The 18,386-nt window shown below is 41.6% G+C and overlaps 2 protein-coding genes and 1 long non-coding RNA gene across 5 annotated transcripts; 1 reads left to right on the top strand and 2 right to left on the bottom strand.

The window, feature by feature from the left end:
- Positions 1 to 641: 641 nt before the first annotated feature.
- LOC136677760 (carnitine O-palmitoyltransferase 1, liver isoform-like) lies at positions 642 to 12,228 on the top strand. 3 transcript variants are annotated; one of them, XM_066655377.1, is made up of 20 exons: positions 642 to 780; positions 2,006 to 2,180; positions 3,126 to 3,268; positions 3,409 to 3,580; positions 3,848 to 3,952; positions 4,348 to 4,485; positions 4,567 to 4,644; positions 4,741 to 4,848; positions 5,188 to 5,275; positions 6,481 to 6,676; positions 7,164 to 7,352; positions 7,454 to 7,559; positions 7,764 to 7,877; positions 8,018 to 8,182; positions 8,293 to 8,424; positions 10,102 to 10,254; positions 10,534 to 10,647; positions 10,950 to 11,042; positions 11,155 to 11,245; positions 11,904 to 12,228. In XM_066655377.1, the coding sequence occupies exons 2-19, from the start codon at positions 2,040 to 2,042 to the stop codon at positions 11,239 to 11,241; spliced, it is 2,322 nt and encodes a 773-aa protein (XP_066511474.1). In that variant the 5' UTR covers positions 642 to 780; positions 2,006 to 2,039; the 3' UTR covers positions 11,242 to 11,245; positions 11,904 to 12,228. The 3 variants fall into 3 exon arrangements, with proteins under 3 accessions (XP_066511474.1, XP_066511473.1, XP_066511475.1); XM_066655376.1 differs by having other exon boundaries at positions 11,155 to 12,228; XM_066655378.1 differs by lacking the exon at positions 5,188 to 5,275 and adding an exon at positions 5,727 to 5,811 and having other exon boundaries at positions 11,155 to 12,228.
- On the bottom strand, positions 3,607 to 5,812 carry LOC136677761 (uncharacterized). The gene is made up of 3 exons (XR_010796423.1): positions 5,688 to 5,812; positions 3,819 to 3,929; positions 3,607 to 3,661 (listed from the first exon to the last, which is right to left on the bottom strand). It is a non-coding gene; the product is annotated as an uncharacterized lncRNA (long non-coding RNA).
- Positions 12,229 to 12,404: 176 nt separating the features above from the next.
- On the bottom strand, positions 12,405 to 18,105 carry LOC136678459 (SITS-binding protein-like). Its single transcript, XM_066656512.1, has 10 exons — positions 17,605 to 18,105; positions 16,261 to 16,432; positions 15,618 to 15,825; positions 15,122 to 15,272; positions 14,021 to 14,194; positions 13,511 to 13,767; positions 13,298 to 13,434; positions 13,088 to 13,209; positions 12,793 to 12,972; positions 12,405 to 12,581 (listed from the first exon to the last, which is right to left on the bottom strand). The coding sequence occupies exons 1-10, from the start codon at positions 18,103 to 18,105 to the stop codon at positions 12,405 to 12,407; spliced, it is 2,079 nt and encodes a 692-aa protein (XP_066512609.1).
- Positions 18,106 to 18,386: the final 281 nt, after the last annotated feature.

The following is an 18,386-nucleotide window of genomic DNA, read 5'->3' on the forward strand; positions in this document are numbered from 1 at the left end:
ACAAGAACCTTTTAAATTGCGTTTTGAAACGGGTTTCCACTTCTGTGACGAATCGAATCCAAATCTTTCTAGTCGGCTCTTGACTCTCAAATATCTGAAATCACAGAATCGATTCTTTTTGTGACCGACTCCTGCCGTGTGTTCAGCTACTTGTGGATGATGTGAGTTTATGAGGCCGCCTTCTGGCAGTAAAGCTTCCAGGAGGACTAATACAGATTAGTCTGTACAGTTATAGAATCAGCCTCGGTGGATTCCATAAGCATTAGATTTTGGATTATGGTGTGATGCTGAACATTTTAGGCATTAAGGTGAAGGACCAGTTGAAAATGTTCAGGAATCTTATAAAATGCCCCGTGAACCAGTCACAGTCAACTGGGAGGAGGATTGTCAACTTGGCTGTCAGGCTCTTCCTGTCACATACGGGTATGAGGAGTGACAGTTTGTCCACAGACATGAGTGCGACCCTGCGCAGTAGGCTCCGGACCCATCACGACCCTGAACAGTAAAGTAGTTCCAGAAAACGAATTGAATGGACGGCGGCTGTACACATGGCTGTTGGTAAACAGCTCTACTCCGCGCATGTAGATGGCGCTGTTTCTCTCTGTGACGAACCCGCCTCTTTATTATGTGGCAAAACCGCTATTAGCTTCGGTGAACTTGGAGACGTTAGCCAGGAGGACGAAAAACTGGCGGCTTTAAAACAGTTAACACTTATTTTATATTTTACAGGTCAAAATTAATATAACCCTGGTGCAGTTGTCTGCTGCGAAGAAAGTGAAGGTAAGTGACAGGTCAAAATGCATAAAGAAACATTGACACGTAGCTAATGGCATCAGGAATGTGAACATTAACGTTAGCCAGAGGCGTTATATTTGTTTATAAGTTTATTAATATCACGACACTGAAACTGGCAGTTTATTCATTGTAGGTTTTATCACCTGCACAACTGTAGGTCTAATAGAACGTTCACATTTATGTAAAGCAAATTTCAGCCTTGTATAGTAGTTTCCGTTAACTGTCGTCCGACCTAAATATTAAAAATGGAGCTGCTTCAATTACTAACGTTAATGACATTGCATTATTTCCTTCCAGCTGCAGGGCTTACTGCTTTTCTCTCATTCGTTCTGATGCTCCTGACGATAGCATCTTACGACATGTATACACTGATCAGCCATAACAATATAATGACCTTCTTTTCCATAAATTTATAAACTTACAACTGTAGTGTATCTATGGCTCTGCACTGTTATTTAGTCTCTAAATGGTGGGTCATTCTCTTCACTGAGACACTGCTTAATGACAATGACGTGGTGTTGATGAGTTGTCAGTGTTTGTTTTACACCGATACCCGTGGATCAGACACAGCAGTGCAGCTGGAGATGTAAACACTCACTGTCCACTTATTTAAATACATCTTCCTACCACATTAATGCAAAATCAGAGAGAGTAACACACCAGAGTAACACAGGGGGGTTTAAAAACAGCACTACTGCTGTGTCTGATCTACTTATACCAAGGCAACACACTATAACACACCACCACTTCAGTGTCACTGCATTGCTGAAAAAACATCCACCAGCCAAATCATACTTGCTCTGCTGGGTTCCTGACCATTGAAAATAGGGTGAAAGTGGGCTAACAAAGTATGCAGAGTGACAGATGGCCATTGTAGTTTCGCAGAGTATGCCTATATGGTAAAATAGACAATGAGTGTAGAAACAGAGGTAAATATATTCTTCTAGCTGATCTTCTGAAAATTCTATTCTTTATAACCAAAGGACACAAACCTCAACATGTCGTTTGACTTTAAATAAAAAAAATATAAAGCAGTGTTAAATCTTAAAGAGTAAATATTTGAAGTTTTTTTTTTGGACTATTTTTAATTGCTTTTGTCCGGAAATGCAGGCCCTTATTTGCTGAACCTACACTGGCCTTACACTCATGAACTTTAGCATATTTATTTTGTTCTGAACCCTGCTGACTTTCTCTCTGTTTTCTTACTCAGCATTGTCGTTTGGTGACACTTTGCCCCATTTAGTATGGCAGAAGCTCACCAGGCTGTCGCCTTCCAGTTTACCGTCTCTCCTGATGGTATTGACCTGCAGCTTAGCCATGAAGCCCTGCGTCAGGTCTATTTGTCGGGTGTCCACTCATGGAAGAAGAAATTCGTCCGCTTTAAGGTACAATCCCTGGAGACATGTACACCAGAATGGGGAGCTTAGGATGTGCCAGTAATTTCTCTTGGTGTATGAAATTTATATCCTCCTTATATCATCCATATAAATTCACAAATATGCATTTCCCAAATAAATGTATTATACAGCGTAATATAAGCATGCATGTCCTGTACATATACATATATTTTTATAGGAATTAAAAATATTTAATACCAGTGCACCAATAGGGGAAGTGTGATACCAATTTCCTGTGTATATTCATAGGTTGCATTTGATTTCACAGTACAGAGTAGCAGCCATATAGGGGACCTACTCATTGCTCAAACACATAACTCAAATACAGTTTTGATATTTAAATAGTTTTATTGTTTCTGTTAACACTTGTAGTCCTCATTTAGACATTAAAATGAAAGAAATATAAGTATGGATCCCTGACCCATTTATCTGCATCACATTTGTAAACAGAGCTCTGTTTCTCTGTGTCAATCAGTAGAGGAGCTTGGGTTCTGTCCCAATGTAGTGCCATACTCCCTACATAGTGCACACAACAAATTGTGTGTAACTGCTTATCCAGTTCAGGGTCGCGGTGGGTCTGGGGCTGACCCACTGGGCGCAAGAAGGAAACACACCCTGGCGTGGGCACACTAAAGATCTGCAACCCATGCTCACTGCAGACTGCAACATTTATAGCATTATGGAGAAATTTAAATGGAGTTTCTATAAAATACAGTAAACCTATTAAAATGTTAAACATGTAGCACAATAGACCAGTGCCTAGACATTCATCTCAGCCCTTCTGAAGTATGCAATATTGGTTTTAAATTCATGTCTAAATCTGTCTAAAGAGGATTTTTAAAGACAATTGTCTGTTGATTTGATATGATGCTGGTATCATCAGTCATCCCTAAAATGTAACACTGATGTTCTCTAATGTAAATATGTCCACAGAATGGTATTATGACTGGAGTATACCCAGGCAGTGCTCCTGGGTTGATGCTGGTATTAGCAGGGTACATGGGACGGGCAAAATATGCTCAGCTGGACCCCTCCTTGGGTCTTTTCCTTAAAGTTGGAAAATATATGCCAGTGAGGTAACCTTCATAACAGATTGTGGCTTTTATAATCCAAACATTACCATAATTTTAATAAACCTTAATATTTTTAATTGTATTTTTTCATCGTGTATAATTTGGATATGGATGATATATTTCTTTTGCTCTTGTTTTTTCAGTAAGTACATGTCTCTGGACACTCAAAGGAGAGTAGGTGGTGTCTTGGTTGGTATGGGGCTCTGGGTTGTCATCATATTTACCATGAGGAATGTCCTGAGGGGCTTGCTGTCCTGGCATGGCTGGATGAGTGAGCGCCACAGACGTGTGTCATGGAAAACACGCGTTTGGTTGGTGCGTATTTCAGTTGGTGTGATTTAGCTGTATCATTAAAGGCCTATTCACACTGAGTCACATGTCTTTTGTCTCGCCTCTCTGAAATCGCAGGAAGAGGAAGATGAAATTGTAGTGAATACAATTTACAATTTTACTTTAAACACAGCAACTACATGAAGACGTGCTTTTGTAAAATTTGGACTCTGTGAATAGGCTTTAAATCATGCTGCATAATATTTCTCTTGGGTTTCTATACCTCAGTTTTTGACCAGATAATATTTTTAGGTACTTGTGAAGGTTTTCTCTGGGATGCAAACACCAACACTGTATAGCTTCCAGACATCACTTCCGACCTTGCCTCTACCATCTGTGAAGGACACAATGAGAAGAGTAAGAGAGAGAATTTTTGAATGCTTCATAAAAAAATATAGTTGTCATTCAAGTTTTATTCTCAATGTTTTATTGAATTTTCCTAGTGTAAAAAATGTATTTAAGCCTGATGAGTTTGATTTATCTCTATGAGGTCAATATTGCTTTATATTTGTGCTTTCAGAGTTAACATGGTATTTGTCTGAAGTAAGAGGTACAGCGTGTGATGTGTGATAACTTACTAAAATGCACGCTGTTGGGAACTGTAAACAAAAATCTGGAGAGAAACTAACTTTAGCCTGCATAAAGGAGTCGCCCAGATGTGTGCACAGTTTATTGTGTATATGTTCTGTTGTAATGTTGGAGTTGTTCTAGAACTCCATTTGGCCGTTGAATAATCTCCACTGTACTCACAGTATCTGGAGTCCGTGCGCCCTCTCCTGGATGATAAAGAGTACAAAAGAATGGAAGAACTTGCTTTAGACTTCCAGAAAAATCTTGGCCCCAAACTCCAGTGGTATCTGAAGCTGAAATCCCTATGGGCCACTAATTATGTAAGTTTGATGACTTTTGCATGTTGAGCCATTTCCTTTAGTGTGTTTGTCACATTTATTGGAACTAGTTGCTCCTTTCAGGTCAGTGACTGGTGGGAGGAGTATATCTACCTTAGAGGCAGAAGCCCAATTATGGTCAATAGCAACTATTATGCAATGGTAGGATTTAAGCCACATGCCACACTTTTTTTTCTGAAATATATAAAGCCTGTCCTCTCTTAACATCCTCTTTTTTTAACCCCTCTCTTCCTCTAGGACTTCCTCAATATTTTCCCCACACATCTTCAGTCAGCAAGAGCTGGTAATGCCATCCACGCCATCATGCTGTATAGGAGGAAACTGGACCGAGCTCAGATTAAACCGGTCAGAATGTTATTACTGGTTAATAAAGAAAGAAACATATACTACAACCAAATATGAACAGTAGCTGTAATGCAGAAATCAAATAATGTTCTTAAGCCATTTGCTTAGAACAGTCGTTTCTCATTAATTGATGGCTGTGTAACACAACGATTGATTCTTTGTACTAAATGTATTAATGTATTATTTTTATCAGCTACGTATTTACATTAATATTGTTTTCTAGTTATTGTTTTTTTTTTTTTTTTTGCTTTAGTATTTAAGGCTCTTGGATAATTTATACTGAACTTCTCTGCTGATTTTTGTTTCATGCCTCCTGATATTGTATTTGCGGTGGTGCAGCTCTATGCTCTAGCTAAGAGAGTACCGTTCTGTTCTGCCCAATGGGAACGGCTGTTCAATACCAGCCGTATCCCAGGCCAGGAGAGGGGTAAGACAAGTCAATAAAAAGCCCCTTTTATAGCCCTCAGTGACCTCTCACATAAGTCCTGTGCTACCAGACTATCTGATTAGTCGCATATTAATTTAGATTAATCTTTCACTATAAAGAAACCAAAGACACACATTTGTTAACTGTTAAAAACTGGTAATACAGGGCTTCTCTCTAACTCCAGTTCTCTTCATCGCATTGTATTTACTTTTCCTGATCGTTTGCGTGTGCGTATTTAAATTTTTTGTTTGCATTGCTACATGGACCCTCCTCTTCCCATTTTGTTCCACTAAGTTCAGCTCAACTCCTCTCTCCTCTCAATTCCCCAGCAATTATTATTGACCTCATTTTATCTTCCAGAGTGTTCCCCTAAGACCGTCTTAGCAACACGGCCCATTAAAGCCCCACCTACCTTCACGTTTTATTTGACCTCTTCCTTTCTGCTTTTCAGCTTTTGCTTCAAAACACTATCCCAATGTGCTCGTCTCAATACGAGCGCATGTTCAACACCAGTCGCATCCCAGGCATAGAATCAGGTACTGAACCCAGACACCTCACTCAACAGCCCGCACGCTAATTCCCAGCAGTCTAGCTAGTCTTACAGCTACCTGGCATAGACCTAATGGTTTGGCTTCTACTCTTTTTGGTTAATGATTATTCCTTGCCCTCTTAGGATAGTCTATTTAGCAGGCATTGTAACTTTCTGAACTGCTTTTTTTGGTTGATTGTTAAAGCAATAGAGAATATAGGCTTAGGATAATGCAGAGAACATGGAGTGAAGACAATATGCTGTATTTTGAGCATTGTGTTACTGAGAGGAGCTCAAGCTATATATCACTGTTCAACGGTCTCAAATTCATGGCTTTTGCTCAAGGTCAGACATTTGTTTCACGTCAGAGTGTTTTTAAATTTTATACGTACTGTGAAAGAAGGAATAAAGTAGAAAAATGACTTTTGCAATGTACATGAAACAAAGGTCTTGACCTAATTTCATCCTCATTAACTCCCTCTTGTGGCATGTTGTGGAGTTGCACTCTTTAAAATTATTTTGATGCTGGGTTCCTCATTCTTGGCTTTGTCCTGTATTATTTGCTGTTTTTGTCTGTGATACATTTTCTGTTGCTTCTTTCATAGTAGGAATAGTGGTGAAGATTGCCCTGTAATTTTAGTTCACCTTCATCACTCTCTCCTCTTTCTGAGTGTAGACACACTGCAGCACGTGTCGAACAGCAGGCATATTGTGGTGTACCATAAGGGGCGCTATTTTAAGGTGGGGATGTTTTATGATGGCCGACTGCTCTTGCCCCGGGAGATTGAGCAGCAGATGGAAAGGATCCTAGCAGACACCTCGGAGCCCCAGCCAGGAGAGGAGAAACTTGCTGCCCTCACTGCAGGAAACAGGTGCTCCTCACATTCCTTACAGCAGGCTTATACACAGGGGCTTTATACAGCGCCGTCCGAAAAGTGTGCAGTAACTTGTCATATTGTGTATGAAGTAACAAATGAGTAATATTCCAAAATGAACATCAACAATTATTTTAGCATTCTGAGGGTTAGTTGAAGTATTTTGGAAACGGACACTTGAATCCTTATAATAAATAAGGAAGCTGTGTTTCTCAGCAATGTAGTCCTTACTAATTATTCGGATCACACAATTCAGATATTGGAATTATTTGAATTCATTTCTGGGGCCAAGAAATGCATTTTCTTCAGAACTGTAACTACATTTTGAATGGTTCTCTACATACATTTACAGAACATAACAGACAAATAAACATAGCCTAATCTGGTTAAAAGATATTGAAAGAATTGGATTAGTTTTCTATAAAAATGACTGCAGACTCACTTGTTTAGAAGCTTCATTACTTTATCCTTCTGTGTCTATCAGAGTGCCCTGGGCGTGTGCCCGTGATGCCTATCTCAGACAGGGTAAGAATAGGCAGTCGCTAGATGCTGTGGAGAAAGCTGCTTTTTTCGTCTCCTTGGATGACACTGAACAGCGCCATGACCCAGACAAACAAGTGGAGTCTCTTCGAAGCTACGCCAAGTCTCTGCTGCACGGCAAGTGCTACGACAGGTAACGCAAGTGTGAAAATCATAAGAACGTTCTGGCTGTCTTGTTTTGTAGCTTTATTGGCGGCAGATCTGTCAGCTTAATTTAGAATTGTACATTTTCAGATGGTTTGATAAATCTTTCAACATGATCATATACAAAAATGGAACCATGGGCCTGAATGCAGAACACAGCTGGGCTGATGCACCAATCATTGGCCACCTCTGGGAGGTAAAGATATGCAGGAGGACACACTACAGAGAAGCTACATTGATACTTGAAATTCTGGAGTCTTTATAAACGTAGATAAGACATTTTGAAATCAAACATACCCTTAATGGAAAACCAAATGCAATCAGTATAGTTTAGCTATATATGACTATGACGATTCTTCATCTTTTAGACTAACTCTAAATGCTTGTGTTGTATCAAAAGCATGTGCTGTCCATGGACACTAAGCTGAGCTACACAGCTGATGGCCACTGCAAAGGACAGCCTCACCGCAACCTCCCTGGACCTCAAAGGCTACAGTGGAATATCCCATCTGAGGTCAGTCTCTGGAAACAGGCTAAAAGCCACAGCCCCACATGTTTCTCCTGACTGCCCTTTATTGTAAACACAGTAGACCAAAACCTGACTTTTTGGCTGGGACTGACATGCTCTCTTGTCTCTGTGCATATTTTTGTTAGTGCCAGAGCATGATCGCCAACTCCCTGGCCGTGGCCCAGGCTTTGGCTGATGATGTGGACTCCCACATCATCCCCTTCCAGGATTTCGGGAAAGGCCTGATCAAGAAGTGCAAAACCAGCCCGGACGCCTTCATACAGATCGCCCTGCAGCTTGCCCACTTCAAGGTGGGCTTTCAGCGTTATTACACTCTTGCTGTATCAGTATTCTCAATGAAGCTTCTGTGTATAATACATAAATCATAATTCATGCAGAAATGTTTATTTGCATTTTACAGGACAAAGGAATGTTCTGCTTGACGTATGAGGCATCCATGACTCGTCTTTTCAGAGAGGGCCGGACAGAGACTGTGCGCTCCTGCACCAGTGAGACCTGTGCTTTTGTTAAGGCCATGGTCAACAATGAGCCGGTACGTGTCGTTTGGGCCGTTGGAATCATTTTGGTTTGATCTCTGTATAAATACATCGACAGAGAGGTATATTAAGCAAAGTTATTTTTGGTGTAGGCCCTTTTTATGTTTTAGTACTAGTTTAAATATTCTGGCATGAAAGAACCTTGTTGTTCCCAGTGTTTATAAAGTGGTAACTTTTTAGGAGAAGGACAAGACGTTCTTAAATTTGAATGGAATTTAATAGAACAAGATTTTATTTCCAAGTCATTTTGGAGCATTTTTAATGTACACCATGACATTTTGAACGTGTGTGTGTAGGACAAATGTGGATATATCAGGTTTTTTCTGGATTGAACTGAAAAGATAAACAAGCCTTTTATTCCATTCTCACTGTTCTTGTGAGCATGTGGTAGCACAAAGAAACCCTGCAATTTTTTGCCAAGCACATGGTGACATTCACACTTCGTGCACTTTTTGGCAAGCACACACTCTACTAACACTCACAACACCTTTCACCCTTTCACGACACATGATCTGTTCCTGTGCTTTGGAAGGTTGTTAAGCTGTGTGATTTATTTATAAAAACCCCTTTTTAACAAACTCACACTGCTCTGACAGCAAGAGTAGGTCCTTGCTTTTTTTTTTTTTTAGTATTTTTTCCTCTTTGTGCTCCCACTACTTAATTTTCTCTGAAACTCTTCTAACATTCACACGGACATATGCATTTTGCAATACACTGATTCCCAAACTTTTTAGACTGAAGCTTATAACACCATGATTGATCACTTAAGTCTGTCCATCACTAAGCAGTATGACAAAACCTATAAACAGCAGAGCAAACGGTGTGTGTCCAGTCATGCATTACTGTATAGACCCTGTGTCATTAGCTTGAAATTAATGAAACATGCTCAAGTCCATAGCACTACCACAAAGCTTTTTTTCTTCGTGTATACTCCTGTTGTACACCTGAGTGAATTGGAAAACTCTGCCAGTGTGAGTGGAATTTGCTGTCTTGTATTGGGTTGGTTACCATGCTAACCATTTGAAAAGGCTAACATTTTGGAACATTCTGGCTTCAGCTTTTCAGCCAGAGCATACATCAAGAGTGCACGCGGAGTGCCTCAAGCTCAGTGCACTGAGTGTCTGAACCTGCATTCTGACAACGCTCTGGATTTACAGATGAACAGACTGTTCTTTGGCACTCTGAGAGCAAATTTACAAACACATAAAGACTTTTTTGGCAAAACGTCAGCCACAAGGACTTTAATCATTACATATCATCCAATGTAGGGAGTGAGTTATTGTACAAGATAAAGTGTATTATATTGTAACAGCTGCCCACCTCTGTGGCGTCCAGATGGGAATCATGGATTTATGGGATTCAGAAATTGTTCCTGATGCTGTGAATAGGTTTGCGATGGAAGCTAGGAATCAGTCATAATACAAAGCAGTAGAAAGAGAAAGGAGTAACAGCAGAACGCCATCTTTGATTAAAACAATAGTAAAATATATCTACGTTTAGGTATTGGAAAGAGATTATTCTGGGCCCAATTGTCCCCTTTTAAAACTTTGTTTAGACAGTGAGTGATAACTGATTTTCTTTTGCAATGACTTATCAAACATTTACCTGTCAAGGTGGCATTCTTGTATAATCCACAAATCACTGACCCCTCTCTCTTGATTCTTATTCCTCAGAGAGAAAAGAAACTGATGCTGCTGAAGCAGGCAGCTGAGAAACACCAGCAGTTATACCGTTTAGCTATGACGGGGAAAGGAATCGACCGCCACCTCTTCTGCCTCTATGTGGTTTCGAAGTACTTGGGACAGGATTCCCCCTTCCTTCAAGAGGTAGGCTAATACTGGAGATGACCAAATATGAGTTTTACGAAATAAGGATGTGTCAGTTTAAGAATCCTGACAAGGCAAATACATCAATATTTATCAAATATAGAAAGTGGGACTGTATTTGCCAGCGTTAGCAGTAAAACATTGAAAAGATTGTTTCATCTAGGTTTGTAAATGCAGTAGAATGTCTACCAATGAAAGGCTGTATCCCAGCGACAAGAACATTTAGGACATTGGTGATATAACGTAGTAAAGCAGGAGACGTGTAACATGTTTGTACAGGTTCTGTCAGAGCCGTGGAGGCTGTCCACCAGTCAGACTCCACTGCAGCAGATGGAGCTTTTTGACCTGGTGAAGCACCCTGAGCTCGTCTCCAGTGGTGGAGGCTTTGGGCCGGTGAGTTCAAGATACCAGACAAATTTATGTTCAACTGGGGCTGGTTTTGACCTCAAAAATTGCACACTGAGACCGTTTTTAATTTCCCAATGTAGAAGTAGAATGCATTTAAATTGGCTGCCATTGGGTTTTATGTCAATGTGGGGAAAATGCTTAAGCTTAGGTTATATATTTTACTGTGTTTAATTCAACCACAGCTTAGAAAACCTGTTTTTTATTTATTTGAACAGCCAAAGCCATAAGAAATTTCTGTATTTCTGTTGTCAGCAGTGTATTAGATTTTTTATTTATTTTTTGAACAGGTGGCTGATGATGGGTATGGTGTGGCCTACATTATTGTGGGCGAGAACCTCATTAACTTTCACATCTCCTGCAAGCACTCCAGTCCAGAAACTGTGAGTATACACACATCTATACATATTCATACTATCAGAAGGGAAATATTTGACTGGTGAAAAATCTCTTTTATGTTTATCCTTTTTCCTCTCTCTCTCTCTCTTTCCTCAGGACTCTCATCGCTTTGGCAACCACATCAGACAGGCAATGCTCGACATGTTGGGCTTGTTTCAGCTGGACCTGAAGACTCTGAAGTGAAAAGGCAACTGCTCTCATCTACTTTCATTTCATTTTGATTTCTGTTGTTGTTAAGATTTAGACTGAAATATAAGTATTTCTAGTTGAAGGATTTGAAATATTTAATGATGGAAGCATGAATTCTCTCTGAGAACTTGTTAAACATGCTGTTGCCTTAAGGAGAGTCTGCATTGACCAGCTGAAACGGAAAGGAAAGCACAGAGCTTGTGTAAAGGAACCGAATCAGCCAGAGTGCTTAAACATGATTCTCCGTACTTAGTTGTAGATGTATTTAACTTAGAATGATACTGAGTATATATTTAAAACAACACCGAATACTCATCTGATATTCTAGCTTACATTTCAGGTTGAAATTACCTTCTGACCATGCCTGAGTGAAAAAGTAAGCTAATGTATTCATTTTACCCAGCCTTTACACAGCTACAGTCTTAATGTGGTTGATGCCATCTTTGTGGTGAAGCTTGTTTGAAGTGTTACCCAGCACTGGTGTGATTCCAGCTGAAACCTTGCTAGCCTTACTGGCTTACGGATCTACTGCTCTAGTGTACACATCATGCGCTGTAACTCCAGTGGTGGATGATGTAGTGTACAGTGCTTTGAATGACTAAGCATTATTATTTTCGTTTTTGATTGAAACAGACATGATGAATTTTTTTTTTCAGCTTTGCCGTAAGGAATGACAGCAGTGTTGCTTCGAAGAATTATTAATAAGAAGAATTAATAGTTTGTTTGTTTGTTTGTTTTTGTCTCTGACCTGTTAACTACAGGCTCCAAATGTTGGTGTACATTTTATTTTATGACATTTTTCTTAGAAAATAATTTTAACTTTGAAAAGGTTTAATCCAGTCAGACTATTTATTTTCTATTCCCATCATGCAGTTCGTTCGTTTGTATGTTGTGCCTGTTGCCAGTTCAAAGATTATGATTATGTATTACAACGGTGAATGATCGTAATGCTCAAATACCTAAATTAAACCGAAACATTTTCCCTGATTATTGTGCAAAACTGAATTATTTACAACTTTTTCAAGATATAAAAAATACAATCTAATTTATGTACATACGATGCATAAAACAAAAGCATTGTGTTTGCATTACCCATCTTCAAGGAAGTGGATCTTGAGGAAGATCTTATGCTAAACGCTTAAGTAGTGGCTAAAACATCAGGACTGTATCTGTAGGAAGACTGCCACTTTTTCCAGTTCAACAGGATAATTGTGTAGAAGGGTCCCACCATCAAAAACCTGGCCATTCCACCAGTCTCTCCACTGTATTCCAGATCCTGGCAAGTAAATGTTCCGTTTAACTGCTCCCTGGTCAGTTACAGGTGCCACCAGGACCTAGACCATTTTAAGAAATATAGTCAGGACTTAAGAGTTGTAACTCTAGCTTCCAATTCCTGTGATCATTTTTTCCTTCCAGTTCCTACAGAGGGTGAAAACCATGAAAGTGGTGCCTATATGGTACCTATGTAAGCATATCTTTTAGGGGGCGTTCAAACTCCAGTGTCGTGGTAACAGCCTTCTTTGGAAGGCACTATCTGCTACGTACCTCAGATCCAATAAGGAATTCATCATCGATAGTAAATGTGATGGGGTCTTCTGGACTGATCCACCAAAGTGGCCTGTAAATTGGATTTCTTGTTTCTTTCCATTCATGAGCATACTGCAGTATATGAGGAACCACAAAGTCATGGTGCAGTGAGAGGTAAGACTTTGTGAGGTTCAAAATCTAACAGATAAAAGAAAGAAGACAGGAAATGCGTTATTTGTATCACGTTTATTAGGACGTTAAGTATTCCATGAAGGGTTTTCTTAATTTTGACTTTGATTTCTATTATACGTACCCAGTATTCACTAAAACTCCATGGCGGTGTCTGAAAGGATACGACTGGAAGAAAAGAGGCAATTTCTAGCCAGCGGATAAATAGTTCTTTATCATTGATCGGGTCGTCCCCCTGTGAACCGCCTGCATACAATAAAAAGACCAAATGTTAAAAGCAGCCTATAAATTTAACCGGTAGGGTTATAAAAACGCCATCAACTCTGAGACTTGCCAATGGCATCAGAAATGAAGAAATTAAATCCAAGAATACTGTAGTGGAGGATCGACGGAATGATGCCTTTAATTCCTGTGTAGCTCCAGCTGCCTTGAAGTGGTGACATCATTACAAACAATGGTACATCACTGGTCCTGACAAAGCAGAAACATACATCGTGAGTTTCAAAGGCCGCCAGATTTACAAGAGCAGTCCTCAATGTCTTCGTACCTCGACCCTGAGGTCAATATGGCTGTCCTTCCAATCCTCATAGCAAGGCCAGCCAAAAGTCTGATGTACTCTTGCCTAACCTGAACCTCTGGAATACCATCAGAGAAGCTCCACTCTCCTCCCTCCAGAATGACGTACTCTGCATCCAGCTGGGCAGACCAGTTGCCCACTTGCTCCAAGAACAAGTTGACCACTGCGGGGTTGGAGATATTCAGCTTCACACAGATATCTCCTTTCCATGGACTCATTAAAGGAACCTAGGCAGGAGGCCAGCAGACAGCAGACCTGGCTCAAGTGCATACAGCCAGGAGAACTGAATGATTGACAGTGTACAGTATATATGTCTACATTTATACCTATAATGTTACAGACATATGTATTTACAGCTGTATGCACTGTCAGCTTCTGGTGGCTAGCAAGGACCAAATACTAGGAAAACTCGCTAATCCAGACTGTCCAAAAATAATATTAAATTATGAAATATGACCACCTTCATTTCTATCCGCTTACCACATGCCCCTGTGTGGTGGTTAGCCGGCTGAGCCAGAAGGCCTCATTTCCTTCCTGCAGAGACACCTGAAACTGCTGGTTATTCACACTGACGTATGGCGTAAAAGTGACAGATATGTTGAGGTGTCTAATGAGTGGAAGGTTCCCGTTCTTTCCAAGGGCATGGTGTTGACCCTGAGGAGACATATGTATAGGTATAGGTTTGTTTAGATTGCTTATATGCAAATGATAAATGAATCTGTGATTTACACAAACACAAGAAACCAGTTCAAGTAAAACTTTACAATCTTTGGACTAAGTCTTGAGAAGTGAATCTGTTTGAAATCTGAACGAGTGACTTCAGAGATGGCACGGAAAAGCGATGATGTGGGTGAGTGTTGTGTAACAGCTGCCCAGTTCTGGCTGCTGTCCTGAACAGTGTAAGATTCATGGGGTCACACTGGAGCTAAGTAACGCCGAGAGTAAGGCAGGCCTTGGGTATTTCGAGAAGCAGAGAGCCACAACTTCCCACTCTTCTCAGTCCACTCTATGACTAAATAAATATCCCCTTCAATATTAAGTTATGAACTTTATGGCTTATGGGCAGCACGGTGGCACAGCAGGTAGTGTCGCAGTCACACAGCTCCAGGGTTCGATTCCTGCTCCGGGTGACTGTCTGTGAGGAGTGTGGTGTGTTCTCCCTGTGTCTGCGTGGGTTTCCTCCGGGTGACTGTCTGTGAGGAGTTGGTGTGTTCTCCCTGTGTCTGCGTGGGTTTCCTCCGGGTGCTCCGGTTTCCTCCCACAGTCCAAAAACACACGTTGGTAGGTGGATTGGCGACTCAAAAGTGTCCGTAGGTGTGAATGTGAGTGTGTGTCTGTGTTGTCCTGTGAAGGACTGGCGCCCCCTCCAGGGTGTATTCCTGCCTTGCGCCCAAAGATTCCAGGTAGGCTCTGGACCCACCGCGACCCTGAATTGGATAAGGGTTACAGATGATGAATATTAATTATGGCTTACTCTCCATGAACTCTGAATGAGTAACTTCTATGAATCCGATATGTAAAGCATGTATTGCAATGGTAGTAGATGGACATCTTTACACTGCAATTTGGACAATAACTGACCACATTCAGGAGCAGAGAGGTGGAATGTTCATTCAGCATGATTATGCCCTCATTGAGGCGGTGCCTCTTTAGCCGGTTGGCGAACGTCCTCAGCTCTTTCTCCAGCTTTTCCCCAGACTTCACATTCACAACCAGCTTCCATAGGGGGGATCTGAAATGATCAGAGCTTAATCGAGTTTGACTCATCACTAACAGGCAGCTAAGAATAAAGGTACATATTAATATGTTTTTATTTTCACATTATGTTCCATTTCTGAGTATAAACCAGTCTGGTGAAATATCTGCACGGCAGCTTTGTTGATATTGTGTGTCTCTAGTTTCAGCAAGTAGCTCACATCCTCCTTATGTATCAGATATGTAAAAAGAGACTGAACAGCCGGTGTGAGATATTACATATCAAAAAGCAGGTGTGTTTGCTCATGTCAGTGTAGTGCAAATTAATATCACATTAAACCTGCATGGTAGAGATGCATCTTTCTCAAAGAACTGTGTATACCTTAGGATGGCCATGTTGGGCAGCTGTGGTGGGTGAGGGCTGCGTCCTTGGGCTATTTTGTGATGAACAGCTCTAAGATTTTGACCCACACACACCCTGTATTTTAGAGGCTGAGCGGCTCGTGTGCGCTGTGGCTGGACGCACAGGTGTGCGTTGCTGTTTATGCCAACATTCAGGGGCACATCTGGAGACAGTAGCACAGCAACACCTGTCAAATACAAAGCTTTCAATACTAAATTCTGTTCCGATAGCAGAGCTTATGCACTTATGTCTTCATACACTCATTATACAGAGCACACATCTTGTCCATTGTTTATACTGTAAATATATGCTTAAAATATACATAATAAAATGTATGTATGAGTGAACACACATGCTCACAGCCCAGGGTACTCAAATGTTTTGCAAGTTAACTTGGGCTTAGAAAGCCATTAAAATATCATCTCGGCTGAATAAGTGAATGGCATGTGTTACTATGCCATGCCAGCAACCCCCAACAATGGAGCGCCATAAATAAATCATTATTCAAATAGCTTGTCTCATGTCTGTGTGGGGAGGCTTTTTTAAGCCTGCTATGTGTATGCATGCGATCCTGTGTGTGCAATTATTTATTTATTTATTTACATGTCTGAATGATTCTAACCTGTTGATCCAAAAAATTGGTGATCCAAAACAGAGCCAAACCCAGAGGGATTGTATCTCAGGTCACCAGGAGAGAAGGGCTGCAGTGGAATATTCACAGTGTTTACAGGCCATTTTTGTGCCTGAACACTTGCTCCACCATACCAGAAGATATTCTCCATCGAAAAACAATGCTGAAAAAAATGATATGTTTATATGTTAGATACTGAGGACTCTGTTTTATATGGAAGGTGTTTTAGAAACTACATATATCAGGTTTTCAACACTTCAATACCGATAATCCATCCATCCATCCATTATCTGTAACCGCTTATCCATTTCAGGGTCACGGTGGGTCCAGAGCCTACATGGAATCATTGGGCACAAGGCAGTCCTTCACAGGGCAACACACACACAAACACACACACACACACACATTCATTCACACACTCACACCTTTTGAGTCACCAATCAACCTACCAACATGTGTTTTTGGACTGTGGGAGGAAACCGGAGCACCCAGAGGAAACCCACGCGGACACGGAGTACACACCACACTCCTCACAGACAGTCACCCGGAGGAAACCCACGCAGACACAGAGAATACACCACACTCCTCACAGACAGTCACCCGGAGGAAACCCACGCAGACACAGGAAGAACACACCACACTCCTCACAGACAGTCACCCGGAGGAAACCCACGCAGACACAGGGAGAACACACCACACTCCTCACAGACAGTCACCCGGAGGAAACCCACGCAGACACAGGGAGAACACACCACACTCCTCACAGACAGTCACTCGGAGGAAACCCACGCAGACACGGGGAGAACACATCACACTCCTCACAGACAGTCGCCCGGAGGAAACTCATGCAGGCACAGAGAGAACACACCACACTCCTCACAGACAGTCACCCGGAGGTAACCCACACAGACACAGAGAGAACACACCACACTCCTCACAGACAGTCACCCGGAGGAAACCCACACAGACACAGAGAGAACACACCACACTCCTCACAGACAGTCACCCGAAGCGGGAATCGAAACCCACAACCTCCAGGTCCCTGGAGCTGTGTGACTGCGACACCTACCTGCTGCACCACCGTGCCGCCCAATACTGACTATCATTTCTGATATTTCAGGGATGAAATTAAGGAGGCTGGTGCTATTTTAAGGATGAAGATAATTTGCTATACTCCAATCGCTAAACCATTTCCACTATAGCTTTGCCTAATACTTTTGACTGATTTACTAGCCCTGACATTCTCACTGCAGGTTGTTTTGAAGTGTCCTTGACTTGATTACGATTGGCTGAGAGGCATGTCAGCGATACACTTCGTCAAATTCCAAAACTTACCCTCAAATCAACATGACAGTGCAGGGGCGTCCATGTTATGTTGTAGCACTCTAGGTGGGACGTCTCATCCAGCTCCAAAGAGATCATCACTTCCAGCTGTCCATTCCATTCAGAGCAGAAAGTGCTCGAGTTGAGCCAGCAGCGATTCCTCACAAAATGTACCTGCAGATCAGGGTCTCCTATGTGTCCAACAGAAACTTCCACCACAGTTTTGTTCTCAGAAAGAGTCTGGAAAAATAGCGAATGCTTCTTGGACTCCCAGAAAAGGCCAGTGAAGCGGCCCTGGAGAACCCAGTGCTTGTGGGGCTGATCCGCCACCTGCCAGTAGATTAAACCAATGGCCATAACCAACAAGAGTCCAATAGCAATGCAGGCGGCTGTTCCCTTCCACTGGTCGGATTCTGTTCTGACCTCCGTGTCCCAGGACACTCCGGGGTAAGGGCATGGCTTCCTGGCCCAGGCATTAATCACATGGTTGGAAAAGACAAGGAACAAAACCATTACTGCCGTTGCTGTGTTTGCTGCAACAACATTTTTTTTTTTAAATAGCATTTGATGTAAAAAGAGACTCACCACATGCTGCAGGGATCTGTGCGCACTGATGAATAGACTGTATTCTAGGCTCTTCCCACGAGAGGCATGCGGATCTGCTGCTTTACTCTGAGGCTGAAGGCCCACATCGTGACAGGCAATGACCCTGCAAGCTGGCACTGACCCAGAAGCCACGTGACCTCAGAAGCCCTTTTTCCATCTGCTAACCAATCACGACAAGAAAGATTGAG

Source organism: Hoplias malabaricus, chromosome Y, assembly GCF_029633855.1.
Source record: "Hoplias malabaricus isolate fHopMal1 chromosome Y, fHopMal1.hap1, whole genome shotgun sequence".
Classification (NCBI taxonomy): Eukaryota; Metazoa; Chordata; class Actinopteri; order Characiformes; family Erythrinidae; genus Hoplias; species Hoplias malabaricus.